We start from the raw sequence: 17,880 nt of genomic DNA on the forward strand, positions 1-17,880 counted from the left end.
CAATCTCAGCCTGTTACTTCTTGTTTCACTCATCACAGACACAAAGATTAGTTTATTTTACATTTCTTCTTAATTATTTGAAAATTGCTATTGTTTCCTTTCATCTTCTCTTCTGTAGACAAAATCCATCTGAACTTTACATTGTAAATCATACTTCTCAGGCTCCAAATCATTCTTACAGCATATTTCTAAATCCTTTTTAACATTTGCTTTGAATGAAGTGACTGTCAAACCTCACAAAGAGGGAATGGAGCAGCAGACAGAAGCTGGGAAATTCCACAGCATTCTTGAACCTACTATTATGAAGGAAATATCATCTTTAAACTCTTACTTATTACAATGATTATTCACCCAGCAAACACTTAACATTCTGTGCATTTCCATCCTTACCTCTCCCCTTATCTCAACATCCTGGCTTCGCTCCTGAGACCTGCTCGGTTCTCCACCACTTCCTTCTGGCTCAACAGCTCTTTGCTCACTCTAGTGTTCTCAGAAATTAACAATTTCGCCAAAGATGATCAGATTTTCATGGAAATTGAAAAAGAATCCCTGGACTCATATTGACATCATGTTCCTTCTGTTCAAAAAACAAGCAACTAACATCATAAACTAGATCAACTTACCACTTTGCTAAAATGACACAAACATGATGAAAGGCTGAAAGATTTACTGCATAACAAAGAACATCTTGCCGCCAATATTTTTTGTGTAATACTGTCTTTAGTCCAGGCGTGATAAATGTACACACAGAAAACGATTGCTATTATAATAGTCAGACTTTTAGCAGCCCTCAGTAAATATGATCTTTGTTACACAAGGCGATCTCCAGAGATCCCTTCCAACCACAATGATTCTGTGATACAAAGGGATCACTGTAGGATTTCCACGTAAGGAATTGCTGATCTGAAAGGCTGAAGAAACACTGTATTATACATATTAATAGCAGTGACTATTCACAGAAAGTTTTGATGCACAAAAAAAGAGAAAAAGCAATTTTAAATTGCATAATAATGTAAAAAACAAAGGTTCTCTGTCCATAAACAAATTCAATTTTAAATCAAATGTACAAAAGATAATGACTGCCCTTGAAGACACAATATTAACTTTACCAAATGAATAATCTGTTGGTGACTATGGATAATGAAATGATGATTAGGGTTTATGAATGAAATTAGTATTTCATTTTATCAAAGAATAACACAAAAATAATATAAGAATTTCAGTACCTTTAAGAGAAAGCAAGAAATTACTTTAAAGTATGCATGAAAATTACTGTTATGAAAAGAAGTCGTCAACCGCTTAATGGACTAATGCATACTGAAATGTAGTAAGGCACTTTGCTCAATATTTACTTAGAGAGAAAACTTCATACTGCCTCATTCTTCTCCAGTACAGAATCCAATAAAATTACATACTTTATGCATGACAGCATCTGAAACGCTTTGTCAATTACCATTAGCCTGACACAACTAAACTCTGAACAAAAAAAAAAAAGGCCTTAATTTTATCTTTGAGAGAAAAAAGAAATTTATTAAATAAACGCATTTCACATTTGTCTTAGGAGATGCCTTAAACCATGTGCTCCCCGCTGCTGTAACAAGATAAAATAGTAGAAATACTGCAGTTCAGGAAGGTCTTTGGTCAAGGCAGATCTCATTTAAGAATCATACCCTCCACTTGCAATTGTGATGAGGATGCTGTGCATCCATCAATGCTAGAAAACGCAATCTGTATCAAAATAAGCAAAGTTTAAATTAGCAGAAGTAATTGGCCATTATGTCTTCTACTTATGGTTGCAACCAGCATCGAACAAGAATGCATCTTGTTTTTTTCCTTATCCCTTTACACATCTTTTTCTTCTGATAGTAGTTTTTTTTCAGTAATTAAGTATTGGCATCTTTACTGTTCTACCGTTATGAAGTAACCGGTATAACAAAAGGGTGTGCAGAGAAGACAGTCCTGTACACAACTTCACATGGATCCTCACCCAGAACACAGCTCCTGCTGCAGCTGAACACTTTCTGTATTAATGGTGAAAGTGACAAAGAGATATCTGGGAGTTGGGGGCAGGGGGACACACCTTCTCTGGAAAACAGTGTTAAATTTTATACCATCATACAGTAGTTTTCAGGAATTCTTTTTTCAATTAGACAAAATAATACAATTTTCCCTGCTTCTCTGGGGACGGATTTCTTTGCTAATTCACCCCCTGGGGCAGCCTCAAAGGGAAAGGCAGGATCTCGCGTTTATGCATTTCTCCACCTCCACAGACCCTTAAAAAGAAGGGAGTGAAGCTAGGCACTAACAGGGCATTTGTAGACCCTCCAACACCTCAGAAGCACCTCACCCTGCCTCACGCTTCGAGCTGTCTCACCTCAGAGCTAGCAGCCAGCACCAGCCTTGACTGAAACACCTCAGCTCTGAGCTGAGCTCTCCAGAGGGGACAAGTGACCTCGTCTTGCCAGCCCCCCACTGAAAAACATGGCCCCTGGGGCACCACAAGGAAAGAAAAAGACATCCTGTGAGCAGCAGCACAGGCAAGGAGATACCCCCTGCCCTTAACGCGGAAGGGGCTGTAACAAAGCCAGAACCCTCCCTGAGGAGAAAATGGCGGAAGGCGGGGGCAGTGCGGGAACGCTGGCCTGGCCCCGCCCCGCCTCTCATCCGGCCCCGCCCCCGGCCGTTCCCATCGCAACGCCTCGTGCGGCGACCGCCCCCACCCCGCCCGGCTGCACGGGCTGGGAGAGGAGGAAAGGGAGGGGGGCGGGACTTCCGGGGCCCCGGCTCGCCCTCCTCGGAAATGACATCAGAGTGTCAACATGCAAGATGGCGGCGCATCATCGGCAGAACACGGCGGGGCGGCGGAAAGTGCAGGTGAGGGGCGAGGCCGGGCCCGGTGAGGGGGGTGGCCGGGCTGTGGTGCGGCCTGGCCCGGCAGAAGGAGGAGGGCGACGACGAGGAGGACGGGGACGGGTCGCGGCAGCGAGGCGGAGCGCGGCCGAGCGCGGCCCAGGAGAGGGGCGGTGGCGGGGGTGAGGTCAGCGGGCGGCGGGCAGGTGGAGGGGAGCGGCGGGAGGGTGCCGGGGCAGGTAGGGCTCCCCACCGGGACGCTGCCGCCCGGCTCTGAGGTGCTGTGGCAGCAGCGGCGCTCAGCTGGGGGAGGGACAGTGACTGGGGGTCTCTATGGCAACGCGGTCGCCTCCTTCCCTTTCCCAACGACACTGAGGTGAAGGGGTCGGGCTCTGCTCCCAAGTGACAGGCGGTAGGACAAGATGAAACGGTCTCATGTTGCGCCACGGGGAGTTTAGAGTGGATATTAGGAGAAATTTCTTCACCGAAAGGGTTATCGAGCATTGGAACAGGCCACCGAGGGAAGCGGTGGAATCGCCATCCCTGGAGGTGTTTAAAAGATGGGTAGATGTGGTGCTGAGGGACATGGTTTAGCGATGATCTGAAAGATCCCTTCCAACCTAGACGATTCTATGAAGGGGAGAACTCTCTTACCCCCTAATGGTGCTCCCCCATCTCCACTAACATCCGGGAGGGGGCTAGTGGCTGGCCTCAGCTGGCCAAGGGGGAAGAGGTGCTGCTCGCTCCCAAACCATCAGGTTCCCCAGCCCGGAGGAGGCAGAGTTCAACCACCCTGCCCATCGGCCCTTTCCAGCTCAGGTCAGTGTTCCTTAAAGGAGGACCATGGTCTGCGCAGTCTGGTGGGTGTAAACTTTCTCAATTCACCTGCGAGACAATCAGACCTGGTGGTGTGGGCTCGTATGTAGCTATGAGTACATTGCTGTAGCCTTGGCAGGCGACGGGAATTACTGAAATGTGTGTAAAAAGTCATTAAAAGTCATTAAAAAGGTTTTATTATGGTTCTCAACTTCTAATGTTCTTGCTTGTGATACTAGCAGCACTTTTTTTACAGCTTTCACTGTGGAAAAGATTTAATGCTTTATCAATGTGTAAAGCTGCCTACCTCTAGTGGCTAGCGAAGGTTTCAGCTGTATCTGTCCACTGCGATCAAACGAAATGATCTGAGGTCTTGAGCACCTCTCTTGTGAGAACAAGCTGAGCAAGTTGGAGTTGTTCAGCCTGGAGAAGAGAAGGCTCTGGGGAGACTTTATAATGGCCTTCCAGTACCTAAAGGGGGCCTACAGGAGAGATGAGGAAGGACTCTTTATCAGAGAGTGTAGTGATAGGATGAGGGGTAATGGTTTTAAACTACAAGAGATAAGATTCAGACTAGATTTAAGGAAGAAATTTTTTACGCTGAGGGTGGTGAAACACTGGCCCAGGTTGCCCAGAGAGCTGGTAGGTGCTCCATCCCTGGAAAAACTCAAGGTCAGGTTGGACAGGGCTCTGAGCAACCTGATCTAGTTGAAGATGTTCCTGCTCGTTGCAGGGGAGTTGGACTAAGTGACTTTAAAGGACCCTTCCAACCCAAACTGTTCTATGGAATATTGATTAAACCTGAAATAACATTAGGATCCTTCCAAACAGTGGTGGGTTTGGTTTTTGAACACATCTTTTGCATTTTATCACACAGAGGAAACGTGTACTTCTTTATAGCCTTTAGTGTTTTTCATGGTTAAAGTATGCACTCAGTCAGTACTGTATAAAGAATTCCTTTGCCCTACCAAAAAACCCTCAGACATTCGTTAAAATACAAAGAACCCAAAATACAATATTCCTTTATTGACTTCAGTGCCTGTGCCATAAACAAGTTGTTGCAGGTTGTTCTCTAAGGAGAGGGATTTTATGGTAACTAGATATTTCTTTGATGTAGTCCTATTTCTTTCTGAAGTATTATTTCCCTGACAGCAACATACATCAAAGAGTACATTGTTTCCTTTTTTACTATTACATTCTTTGTCCAAATGTTACTTAGCTCAAAAGCTTGTATTTACAGGTGGGTTTGTGCTGGTTTATGATGTCGTCTTTTCTGCTTTCACTGTGTTACATGATTATTTTTTTCCCCCACTTCATGTACTGCTACACTGATCTGCGTCTCAGCCAGTACATTTTAAGTCAAGTTCTGCAGAGAATAACTTTTGTTATATCGTAAGCACATATAAAGCCTCAAGTAGAAGCTAGGTATTTTCTTGCACTTTTATTATTTCACCTGCTTGGTTAGAAACAGTATTTTGTTCATGTAATGGAATTCTAAGGGGCCGTTGTATCCATTGGCCACTGATGGAAAGTTAAAACCACTAATAATTTGTTTTGCTTCCCAATGGCTGAGCATTTAGGGTGCTGCTACATCAACCTTTTTTTTTTTTTTTTGGGGGGAGGGGGAGGGGGAAGGAAGAAATTTCTCCCAAACCTCTGAGGCTAAGGGAAGAAGCTTTTTGAAAAAAAATACCTCTCGGGCACGGAGGAACTTGATTCCTTACACGGCAGGAGAGCTGGTTGAAGTTTATGGAAATTGGAGCTATTATTATCTTGGATGCACCTGTTTTACTGGTAAGCAGAACCATCCAAAAAAGTCGGTTTAGGGTGCTTCTGCATATAATTGTATGTTTCTAAGGGTTAAATCAGAATAGATTTTTTTAGGCCTCAAATTCCACGCATTAAAAAAAAGGTAAGTTTAATTATTTAAATGTAAGTCAGGTGTTTGAAATGTCCAGTGGCAGACTATCGGGGTTTCTTAAGCTCAGCTGTGCGTGTCTGAAGGCTGCAGTAGTGAGGTTGTCTGCTTGGGGAAGGGAAAGGGGACGCAGAGGTGTGTCACACCCTGCTGGGTGATGAGAAACAGTTGGCCATATGCTGTAGCTTTCAGATATGTTCCTGTGAATTAAGCCACGATAAAGCCACTTTTCAGCAGGTGGCTTAAAGTAGCTGCCCTTGAGGGAGGGGCTGCACTGGAACTGCTGTCGCAAACTTGCTACCTGGCAAGAATAAATTCACCCCCGCGCTCAAAACCTATTGACAGAACATGGGAATTTTGCCATAAGTGTTTTGGATCAGCATCTTTCTCATAAAATTATTGAATGAATTTTAAGTCCTTTTTGTCTTTAAGTCTTGTGCAGAACCAGAAGATCTTTTTGCATTGATGTTGTCATATTTACGCGCTAATACTGCATTATGATAGCAAGTAGAAACAAACCTTTACATTTAGAAAATATTTCAGCTTCTGATTTTTTTCATTGTACCATTTATTAAAAGAGCACTAGATTTTGTATGCTGTAACTTATTAGATATCATATATACTCTTATATTTTATATATAATAAATATAATTTCTAAATACTTTTATACAGTTGTTATACATATAATACTTAAGCATACAAATAGCCAGTAAGTTGATTTACCATTGTAAAAGGTTAAAATGAACTTCTTAATGCCTTCCATTACTTTTATTCTAGGGCCTGAAGCGCCTAATAAAAGCATACTGATATTTGAATTTGTAATTTATAAACTTATTTTAAGGGATACATCTGCCCTGCCGAGATATTAAGATTTTTATTTTTTCTTGGAGGTTGACTGCTGCTCCTTCCATTTTTTGGGTGCAATTTATGTCCAATGTCATGGAATCCTTTCAGTGATTTTGAAAAATACCAGGTTTTGAATTATTCACAATAGCATTTGTGTCTTAGAATTTTTTCTCTACTTACAAAGAAGGAATGAGTGCCATCAGAGCTCGGCTGTTCACTGTTTCCTCCACTATGTTGGCATGGGGGTATTTTTTAAAGCAGATTCTACCCATCTATTAAGACAAAATCTGTTATAAGATATGTAGTGCAACAAGATTTCAGTTCAGATGATGCACTCATCCACGAAGGAGGCACATCATGTAAGAAATTCACTTGGCTTTGTGTGCTGAAACGTATCTGTTGACAGTAGCTTTATTTCTAAAGCTCTTAGGTAGTCATTAAAATGATTAGTCTTGATCCACTTAGGGTACTGAATCCCATAAATTCTTTATAATGAAGGTCCATCACCTTGTAATGTTTGTGCACTGCTGCAGTGAAAGGTTCTTATTTGTTATGGGAGTTTATAAAAGCTACAGCAGCATAAATGTAAAAGGCCTTGGATGTTATTAAAATACTTTATATCCCACAAATCTTGCCCCTCCCAGATCATCATGGCAATAAAATGACTATGATCTATATCATAGTTGTCATTTGCTTTGTGGTTTGCAGCTGACTTTGTGAATCGACCCAATGAATGAAGTAGTAACTTGCTCTCAACCTGCCTGGTTGAAGCGAAAGCCACTTGGTCCTCAAGAGTCGTAACTTCCTGGTGGCCTCCACGGTCCTCTCCAGGCAGAACGCCATACCTTATCTGCAGCGATAAAGATGTGTAGGCTGTGGGTCAGAGTTGAATTTTATCACAGCAATTTCTTCTCAGCCAAAAGCCTGATGCTTTTACATTGTTTAGATATGTTTGTCTGTATACACATACTTTATATTTTTGTATTTGTTTGTATAATTACTATATTTACTCAAGAGTTCTTATATTTCTGTACTCAGTGGCACTCAAATTTAAAAAACAAACAAAGAACTTTCTGACCTTTTTTCCCAAAAATAAGAATATAATGGAGGACCACACGCGGGTTACCAGCAGTCTTCCTCTGTTCGCCTTAGAGAATGTTTGAGTTTAGTGAACTTGCCTGCTGCCCACCATGCTTACACCGGTGTCAGGTCTTTTAAATCAAGTTGCTGTTGCTGTTATTGATCCATTTTAAATTCCTTCTGTTGAGAGGCATTTCGACACCCTTCCAACTGATTTTGTGGAACCCTTAATTTGTCCCTCTGTGTTAATATATAATTAATGTATTTTAATACAAGCCTGGATGCTTCTGATGTTACTTTTCTCTTTGTAAGTTGCTCCATGTGGCATACAGCAGATATCTTGTGAGGTTACTTTTAGTTCAGCGACATACTCTGTGTGTCTTGTTCTAGCTTTTTTAATATATAAAATGTTTATTTCGGTCTCAAAGACTGGTTTGCAAGAGTTGACCATTTAGCTTTTTTGTTTGTTTGTTTTGGATGAGGAAAGAGATTTATAAAGTAATTCCAGTGTAAGCAACTGACAGTTACTAGGATGTTATTAGGCCTCCAGTGAAAGTTGGAGAGTCTGTTTTTTGTCATCATTTTTGTAGTCGTCATTTTCCGTTCCTATTCTGTTCACGAGAAGTGGTTTATCGTGTCCTTAGCTAAGGGCGTAAATAGCAGTAATCATTTGAAATGTTGGTGTGGTATCCAGTAAACTTGCTGACCACAAAATCATTTTTGTTCATCTTAATTTTCTCACCCGTGTGCTTTTAGTATTAGAAATTTAAAAAAAAAAAGTATATATTTAAGGACCACGTGCTTAATTTGGATTAGAATCACTTTTATCATTGAAAAATGGTTGTCACAGTTTCTTCCCATCACATGCAGAAAACTGCAATTACCTATTCTTTATACAATGCGGATTTCTTCTTCTTGCTCTTATATTTTTAAGACGGTTTCTCAGGATAAGTATACTATTCCTTTTGTGGATGGAAAATAAAACTTTGTAGAATTGTGGGTCTGAGAGACAAGAGTAACTGAATTCTATGAACAGCAACAATCACTGCTGGGTAACTTTGTGTTAAATTTTTGTTGTTTTGCCATCTTTTTTTTCCATTGAAACTGTCATGTATTTACACCAAGAAAAATTAAACAGTAAGACGTAAGATTCTAATCTTTCTTTTTTTTTTTTAGTTCAGTTGGTTCAGCAGGGTTACTTTGTCAAGTTTCCCACAGGAAGAAAGAAGGATGATGTTTTACTTAACGCTGAACTGGTACCAAGATCTAGCATTCGCTCTTAGATCTACCACAGACTCATTAACCCTGAAACAGTAGAATTCCTCTCTTTGTCTCGGTTCTCTTAAAATGTAAACAATACTTGCCTAGAAATGTTTGATTAAATTCATGTGTGGAAGTTATTAAAAGGAATAAAGGGCAAATTAAATTTGACCTTCATTTGAATATTTCAGTACTGGCGATAGTGGGAAATGGTTGCCCGACTTCCCTGGTCGTGTCTTTGAACGATGGGGAAAAACAGCGCCCAGCTGAGTTGACAGCCACAGTTTCAAGGTCTTCTAGAGGGAAATTTAAGTTACGCAAATTCCATTATAGAAAGAAGTTAAAATTATTTTACTACATCTAATCTCTTTGAGCTTTTTTCACTGCTAGATTCTGTGTTAAGAACAACATTTTGTTCTTTGTTTTAGCACAAAAATATTTTATCCATTGCATTTTAAGAAATTATGAAACTACTTTAATTCTGTCAAGATTAACATAGAAATACAAGTCTCGATTTCCACAGTCCTGTGAAAGTATTGATCATATATGAAAAGTACCTTATTTACTAGACTAAACCACTATTTGCTTTTTTTCATTTTCAAGACAGTTATTTATGGCTGCTCTTTTCTTGAACTCATGTAAATTAAAAAAGTAACACTAGTATGAGCAAAAAGCTCCTTAAAATGACTGGGTGGCTAACAGAGTTTGACTGTCTTATTTATTAATGGAATAAAGAACTCTATATTATACCTGAAAATATAACAAATATGCGAGGTGACTGACAGAAGAAGAACAAATCCAAAAATTGAGGGTTTGTCAAAAAATATCGTGGTATCGGTTTGGAGAAGCAAGAGCAGGGCCCCTGCTGATCTTGTGTCTGACACTATTTCAGGAAGAGATTGTTCTCCATAGTAACTAACATCATATTCGGTCTACTGACCTGCAGGTTTTGAAATCCTTTAATTTGTGTCTTACCTGTTCACAGTTAGTATTTTTAACTGAATATTTTCATTGGCTTTATTCAAAGTGTTTGAAGGCAGTGTGAATTTAATGTCAATCCCTTTGCTTTATGTTTTGTATCACATTAGACCTTGACTTTGTTTGTATCATTCTTTTACTCAAATAGTCTGTGTGGGTCTTCTAGCGATGTAGGTGATTAAGCCCAGGTGAGGAGTTGCACATACATCTTGCTCTCTGTATTTAAAAAAAAAAAGAAATACTTGAAGTATTTGAAGTGTTTTAACATAACACTACTCTGCGTGATTGATGGTGTCTTTTCCCAGTAACGACTCTGAAGCTGTGTGTAGGTGGAGACTTGAGCATGGATAGCAAGAATATTATGGGTGAGTCTGGAATGGGTGAGAGAAGCAGAGAGTGTTGGAAATTAGGACACAGTCTGAAATTGGGAGGTAAAGCTGTGACTCTGCAAGGACTGTGAGTGGCTATCAAAGGCTGTGAGCAAGAAGTGCTTTAGGAGCATTGGGGCATAACGTAATCAATGTAGTAAGTGGACTTGTGGGATGGTAACGGAGAGTATTAGGGCAGAAGGATTCAGAGGGCTCTTAATTTTGATCGTCTGGTGTTGGTCTATAGAGCTGTTGCAGCCATTTCTAAAACGGAGAATGGGACTGGATGTGTGCTTTCTAGAAGCATCAGTTTTCTTACGATGCTACACTGGGACAAGATAATTCAGCTGAGGTGTTGCCCACATTCACCAAATGGACTTTTTGTGGTATACAATCTGAGATGCCGGAAAATATTTCTTCAGTGATAAAGACCAGTGAACATTTTGTTTAATGTGTTGGTTTTATTTTGTGTAAGTGAGATCTGATCTGGAAAACATTTTCTTTATACTGCCATAATGGAGTTATTGGAGTGAAAAATTACTTTCAGATCTCTAGCCTAAGACTACTCCTTGAAAGCATTTTCAAAACACTGGTACTTATGTACACAAATGATTCCTGCTGTGGGCGGATTGGATTATACCAAGCCAAAATTTTACCTTGTTGTTCTGATTATATTTTACACAATCTGGGAAGGAACGTAGCTGTCAGCATCGTGAGGGCTTTCCTCATAGTAATGCATAAGCCCCGTGTAAACCCTGTGATCAGGAGAGATGCAGTACAGTGTGAATGGGGTAACTGAAGAAACTGCAGTGCCTTATAATCATCTTTATTGAACATAATAATGGAGAGTGCTCTAGCCTTTGCAGTATGTCTCCTTAAATCTCCTTTTAGTGTTTCTGAACAAAACAATGAAATAACCTATACACATAGTACTGTCAAATACAGGAGAGAAACTAAAGGAATAATTTATCTCAAAGAGCAGTAAATATTTGTACTGCTTATTATGTTAGAAAGTAGGTAGTTTTTTAAAAAATCGGTTTCAAAATAATAGCGACACCTGAAATAGCTAGAATTTGTATCTGCAGTCCTTCAGTGCTTTGTAATCCATAGTGACCATATCCTCTCCCTTGTGAGGCTGGGAAATGCTGTCATCCCAGACAGAAACAATGAAACCTACTTAGAACTGAGACACAAATTCAGTGTGTTGCCTGGGATCACCCAGAATATCTGTGCAGAGCAGGGAATTGAACTAAGGATCCTCTGGATCTACGCTTGAGTTGAATGATTAAATAATCCTTTGGGCTCCAGTTCTAGTGCTGCTGACATCCTCTGTATGATTCTTCCCCTTTTCGAGGCTGGAGGGGGGAGTTACTGAGGTGGTGTTGATAACTCTCAAACTGACAGGCTTATTTAATGCTTGTAAAGCTCTTAATATTTTCTACCTGAGAATCTCACAAAAATGAAATTAGATGGTAGCATTTTATGGCCAAGCCAATATCTTAATACCATAATTGGATTTGTGCAAATGTATTTCAGGTCTCCTATGTGATTAGAGATGAAGTGGAGAAGTATAACCGAAATGGGGTAAATGCACTTCAGCTGGATCCAGCATTAAATAGACTCTTCACAGCAGGCCGAGACTCTATTATAAGGATATGGAGCGTCAATCAGCACAAGGTAAGTCGAGAGAGGATTCCTGTGTCTCAACCTTCATTTTTCCAAGTTATCATGCTAGTAAGCTGCCTACAAGTATACATCTGATGCTTTTTTTTTTTTAACAGCTGCCGATTATTATGATAGGAAAAGCATTTTGATGTTGCTCGTATTGTAACAAAATATGTGGGATTTTACAAACCTATGTTTGGGCTTATTCTCCAAAGAACTAGTCACAGCTGAGAGAAAATAGTTAAATATAGAATTATGCCATTTTCAGTGATAAAGGAGACATAAATACAGTCACTGGAATTGTGTATCTTCTGTTGGTTATGAATGTACATTTTGATGGATTTTTTACTTTGTTCAATGAGTATTTTGTATATTATGACATTTTGGGAGACTCTTAACAACAAAGGGGAGATGATGACTTATCTTTGAAGAAAAAAGGAAGCATTGATCAGACTCTGTTAGTTCGCTTACTTTCACCATTGTGTTTAATCTAATAACTAAAAGTTTATTAAAAGACTATGTTGTGTGGAGGAGAGACAACTAAATTAGTAATCACAGAATCACAGGATAGTTGAGGTTCGAAGGGACCTCTGGAGGTCATTTGGTCTAGCCCCCCTGCTCAAGCAGGGTCACCTAGAGCTGTTTACTCGGGACTATGTCCAGGCAGCTTTTGAATATTTCCAGGGATGGAGACTCCACAACCTTCCTGGGTAACCTGTGCCGGTGCTTTGTCACCCTCAGAGTAGAAAAGTTGTTTCCTGATGTTCAGAGGGATCCTCCCATGTTTCAGTTTGTGCCCATGGACTCTGTTCCAGCCACTGGCACCCCTAGAAAGAGCCTGGCTCTCCCTTTCTCACACTCTCCCTTCAGGTATGTATAGACATTGATGAGCAGCCCCCACAAACCACGTCTTCTCCAACAGCCCTCTCAGCCTTTCTTTAAGGAGAGGTGCTCCAGTCCCTTAATAATTTTCACGGCCCTTTACTGGACTCTCTCCGGTATGTCCATGTGTCCCTTGTACTGGGGAGACCAGAACTGGACCTCGTGTTCCACATGTGTCCTCACCAGTGCTAAGCAGAGGTGAATGGTCACCTACCTCAAGCTGGTGGCCATGCTTTGCCTGATGCTGCGCAGGATACCATTGACTTTTTGTCGCAAGGGAACATTACTGGCTCATGTTCATCTTGGTGTCCACCAGAAGCCCCAAGTCCTTTTCCAACAAGCTACTTTCCAGGTGGGTGACCCCCAGAGTATATTGGTGTATGGATCCCACTGAAAAAAAAGACCAGTGTTAAGAACACAAGCAGATTACTGGAAACCAGGGCTTCCATGTGAAAGGTGCAGAGTATAAAACTTCATGAAGTTCATGACTTGGAGAGATCCTGAGAGATTCTTGTGTTGTGCTTTGATTGTTCTGTTCTCCACAGCAGAACAAGTCCAATTCCATATATGCAGAAATAACATTAGCTTGGTGGTCCCTCTTGGTTTGGTTATAAGTTTTTCTGTGATGCAAAACCACACACTTTACGGTGAAATTACATACAAAATGAGACTGTGAGTTTAAAATGTACAGGAATTCCACTGAAAACTGATCTGTGGTACCTTACATAGCTGTATAGCTCTTTCACAAAAAAGTTCTGGAATAGTGATTTCAAGCAACTCTACCTTAGGCAACTTTTGGTCCGTTTGAAGGTTGAAGAAAATGTTACAACAGCATCTGATAGTCACAATCTTTTCCATTTGTGAAGAGATCTTATAAACTTTTTTCTTTATTTGCAGCAAGACCCTTATATAGCATCTATGGAACACCACACAGATTGGGTAAATGATATTGTGCTCTGCTGTAATGGTAAAACATGTAAGTACTGAAATGTTTGGAAACTATAGTGTTCAGAAATTGTATATAAAAGTATATTATCTACCCCTTTAATTATTTTCTATCTTTTCTTAGCAAGTAAAATGAATTTCTGTGATGTGTATTGTAAATTTGGTAAATAACATAAGCAGGTGTTTTAGCGAAAAATTTAAATGTGTTTAGATGTGATTCTTTTAATCTTTTTGAAAAGAAAATGAAAGAGTAGTATGAATATGCTCTAAAGTAAAATATAAGCTATTAAAGTTTTCTCTTTATTCTTTCTACTTTAGTGATATCTGCTTCTTCAGATACTACTGTTAAAGTGTGGAATGCACATAAGGGATTTTGCATGTCAACACTAAGGACACATAAGGTGAAAAACATTATCTGTAAATACTGTATGTTATCACTGACGATCGCTTAAATATTAAGATCTAGACTTCAAATGCATAATGTTGCTGATTCATGTTGTTATATTTACTTTATTGTAGGATTATGTGAAAGCCTTAGCATATGCAAAAGATAAAGAACTGGTAGCATCTGCCGGGCTGGACAGACAGATATTCCTCTGGGATGTAAATACTTTAACAGCACTGACTGCCTCAAATAACACCGTAACAAGTAGGTACCCAGGGAGGGGAGGCAAATACTATGCATTTTATTGAATAGCATAATCTGAGACCCATTGAAGAGGATGGGTACTGGTTTCTGTGTAAATAACAAATGTGCAGGAAATTTTAAAGTGGTTTTAGTCTGTACTTGGTCCATTTGTTGAATTATGTAATAGCTGAAAGTCTAGAGCAGCCAACAGTCACGGCGTTTAGAATAGAGGACAGGTCTCTTTTGAAGGCTTTCTCCTGAAACGTAATGTGCTGGTATTCTCTGCAGCTTGATAGAGCTTTAGTTTCAGAAGCTTTGTGCTCCTCAGCTAACCCGTTACAGAAATTTTCCCTTAGGTTATTTGTTAGTGCGTTTTCTGTGTATTATAATCTGGTTGTTTTTTGAGGGTTGTGTTGTTCATATAGACGCTGCAAAAAGTGTGGTACAGCTCCTAAAGCAGAACTAGGTACACTTATCAAATCTGTCAGAAGAATAAAGTTGCTAGATAAACTTAGGTTTAAAAAATGTGAAGTAATACTAAGCACTAGTTACACGTAAGGATAGCATATTGGTGAGATCTGACTCACTAGTTAGCTGCTAGAACACAAGGGGAAACTGTCTGTAGATTCTACTTATCAGAGTTAATCCTTAGTGTCATCATCCTGTGTGTCGCAGTTCTCTATCGCAATAAAGACATTGAATTAAACAGTGACATCTTTCCCCACAGAGCAATTCCAACACGGCTTTCTCTGAATAGTCAGGAGAGAACTAGTTAAGTTTCTTTTCTGGGAAGTACGACACCAGCCTTCGAGTTCAGTTAGATTTAATTGCTCGAGTGAATAATGTAAATCTGGATCATCAGCATCCTGGTTTGTATTGGCTATTTTACAATATATTTTTTTCAGAAAGAGGTTTAGTTTGACCACAGAGTGTTTTGCTGCTTGGACAGTATTTTTCCAGCCCACCTACAAAGTGACTGATCTCTTTCATTTTATCCTGAGTGTTTGATATATGTTTAAACAGTAGCAGAGTCTCAGATGCACTAGGAGAGAACATACCATCTTGGTACGCTGCCACACCTCAATTTTCTAAATAAGACTACTTGCTTCCTCGTTCCTAGGTTGGGAATGACTGAGGAAAAATCTGCAAAACTAAAATTTGAATTGGCACAACAGACTTCTAAGAAATTTCAGGAATACGTGATTCTGTAAATAAGAGGCAGGCATAAAGTTGTTTTGGTGTGGTTTTTTTGACTTACTGTTTTGGCTAATTCTGAAAGGTTTGTTAATTTTGTGGGTTTGGGATCTTCTCAAACTAAAGGTGCATCTGGTGGGCAGAGCTGTCAGTTTTGTATTTGTTCTGTCTGCAGGACCTTTTAATTCACATACAGCCTTATGCTGACAGGTCTGTGTAGCCTTCGGAAGAGGGATGGCCTCTAGTGAGCTGTGTTGGACTGCAGGCTAGCATTGGGATGGCAATGACTGCACATAACTAAATAGGTTTACCTTACGTTTCCCAGAAGTTTTCTTTCACTGAAAATAGAATCATTTTATCACTAAACTTTGCTGATAACTGTAAGTTATGCTATCTTCTTGTTGAATGGGGATTTTTTTGAAGGAAGAATTTATTCACTGGCTCACAGGAAAACTCTGTTAGGAGGCGGGGGAAGGATTTCTTGAACACCGCGACAGTGATACAGAACCTAAATGGTTCGAGTGAATTATAACTGGGAGATGGGGTGTACTGAGGAGCTGATACTTGTTTTAAGCCCAAGATCAAACAGAAGCGGAGGCATTACCTCTAAGATGACAGAAATAAATTTGCATTTCTAGAGTTAGAACAGTAATGCTTCATAAGGGGGAGGAAGCGAAGCAGGGGAGTTGTTTTTGTTTCTAGTGCTCCCACCTAACAGCGTTTCTGTTGGAAAAAACACAGTATATGTCCTTAAAGAAGCTGTTTTTCCTCAGTCCTTTCAAACAGTATTGGATTTTTTCAGAGTGCAAACGAAGGTGGTTGTTGTGCATTAATTTCCTGTCTGATTACAGGGAAGCAATGTGCACAAGCCAACATTAAAAAGGAGCCTGTTTTTAAAAAAGTCTCTCAGTCAGCATAGCCGTAATTTAAATTAAGTGGAGAGATTTTGCTTTTGAGAGGTAGTCCCTTCCAGAAGAGAGTGGAATTGAGCTTTGCTTTTGTTCTGGCATAAATTTTGCTTCTGTAGACTTAAGATTCTCTCTTCCATTTCTGATGTCCAGCATGTGGTAACTCTCTACGTTATCCTTTTATAAATGATGATGACTGCTGAGCAGTGTGCTAACCTTCAAGAGCCTTCAGTTCTGCTTTTTGCCTTCAACTGTTCTGTGGGGACAGTGGAAAACTGTCACTTTATTACGGTTACAAATAATAGATTTCATTTGAAACTTTACATTTGGATAGCTATAGGTAGTGGTTAAGATGACCCTGAAGTAAAGCTGTGTAATTGTTCCACTGTGACAAAACGTTTATGATATTGGGTCACAAATAGTGTGTTCGAACCTTATTTCCATAATATACATAAATCATTATATAAAGTGTCACATTTTTGCTGGCAGCGTGGTTTGTTGCTATTCTCAGCCTTTTTGGCTTACTGATCGTATGGTTTTGAGGCTTGATGAAGTGCCTAATGGTGCTCTCTGAATAGATGATTTTAATTTGCTGTGTCTGTGCTTTTCCCAGTTGAGCGATTGGTACTTTAATTTGTCCAAAAGTAGGTTAGGCTGGGTGGTACAGAATTCCTCAACTCCGATGGTAGGTGTGATGCTGGGGAGTTGCCATATGGTTTTCCCAAACACGGAGATAGCATCCGTGCTCAAGTAACACATTTCAGCACTGCAGTGTAACTTCAGTAATGCATCTCCGCTGAGCTATGAGAAGAGCCTTTAATATATAATGTAGAATTTTGCTGCTACTTGGCTTGGAATAAACTCCCTGTGCTTAAATCCAAATCACAGAATCACAGAATCACCTAGGTTGGAAGGGACCTTTTAAGATCATCTAGTCCAACCGATTAAACAAACAAACAAACAAAAAAAAAACCAAACACAAAACCAAAACAAAACAAAAAAAAAAAACACCAACCACCAAACCCAACAAAAAAACCAAACAAAAAAACACACACAAAACACCACCCAACACTAATCCATATCCCTGAGCACCATGTCAACTCCTCTCTTGAATACCTCCAGGGATGGTGCCTCAACCACTTTCCTGGGCAGCCCATTCCAATGCCTGACAACCCTTTCAGTAAAGAAATATTTCCTAATATCTAACCTGAACCTCCCCTGGCGTAACTTGAAGCCATTGCCCCTTGTCCTATCATCTGTAACTTGGGAGAAGAGACCGACCCCCGCCTCTCTACAGCCTCCTTTCAGGGAGTTGTAGAGAGCGATAAGGTCTCCCCTCAGTCTCCTCTTCCCCAGACTGAACAACCCCAGCTCCCTCAGCCTCTCCTCGTAAGACTTATTCTCCAGACCCCTCACCAGCTTCGTTGCCCTTCTCTGGACCTGCTCCAGCACCTCAATGTCCTTCTTGTGGTAGGGGGCCCAAAACTGGACACAGTACTCGAGGTGGGGTCTCACCAGTGCCGAGTACAGGGGGATGATCAC

General features: G+C 40.3%; 1 protein-coding gene across 4 annotated transcripts in view; it reads left to right on the forward strand.

The window, feature by feature from the left end:
* The first annotated feature begins 2,796 nt into the window (after positions 1 to 2,796).
* Positions 2,797 to 17,880, forward strand: part of WDR48 (WD repeat domain 48) — a 29,290-nt gene continuing 14,206 nt past the window's right edge. Inside the window, exons 1-5 of one of the 4 annotated variants that reach the window (XM_074156933.1) lie at positions 2,797 to 2,874; positions 11,653 to 11,793; positions 13,561 to 13,639; positions 13,927 to 14,009; positions 14,128 to 14,257. In XM_074156933.1, coding sequence (XP_074013034.1) covers positions 2,827 to 2,874; positions 11,653 to 11,793; positions 13,561 to 13,639; positions 13,927 to 14,009; positions 14,128 to 14,257 — 481 coding nt within the window. In that variant the 5' untranslated portion in view covers positions 2,797 to 2,826. Of the gene's footprint in view, positions 2,875 to 11,652; positions 11,794 to 13,560; positions 13,640 to 13,926; positions 14,010 to 14,127; positions 14,258 to 17,880 lie in introns of those variants that run through there. The other 3 variants (XM_074156934.1, XM_074156935.1, XM_074156936.1) reach the window with 3 other exon arrangements.

The sequence above is a fragment of the Numenius arquata genome, chromosome 12 (genome assembly GCF_964106895.1).
Source record: "Numenius arquata chromosome 12, bNumArq3.hap1.1, whole genome shotgun sequence".
Taxonomy (NCBI): domain Eukaryota; kingdom Metazoa; phylum Chordata; class Aves; order Charadriiformes; family Scolopacidae; genus Numenius; species Numenius arquata.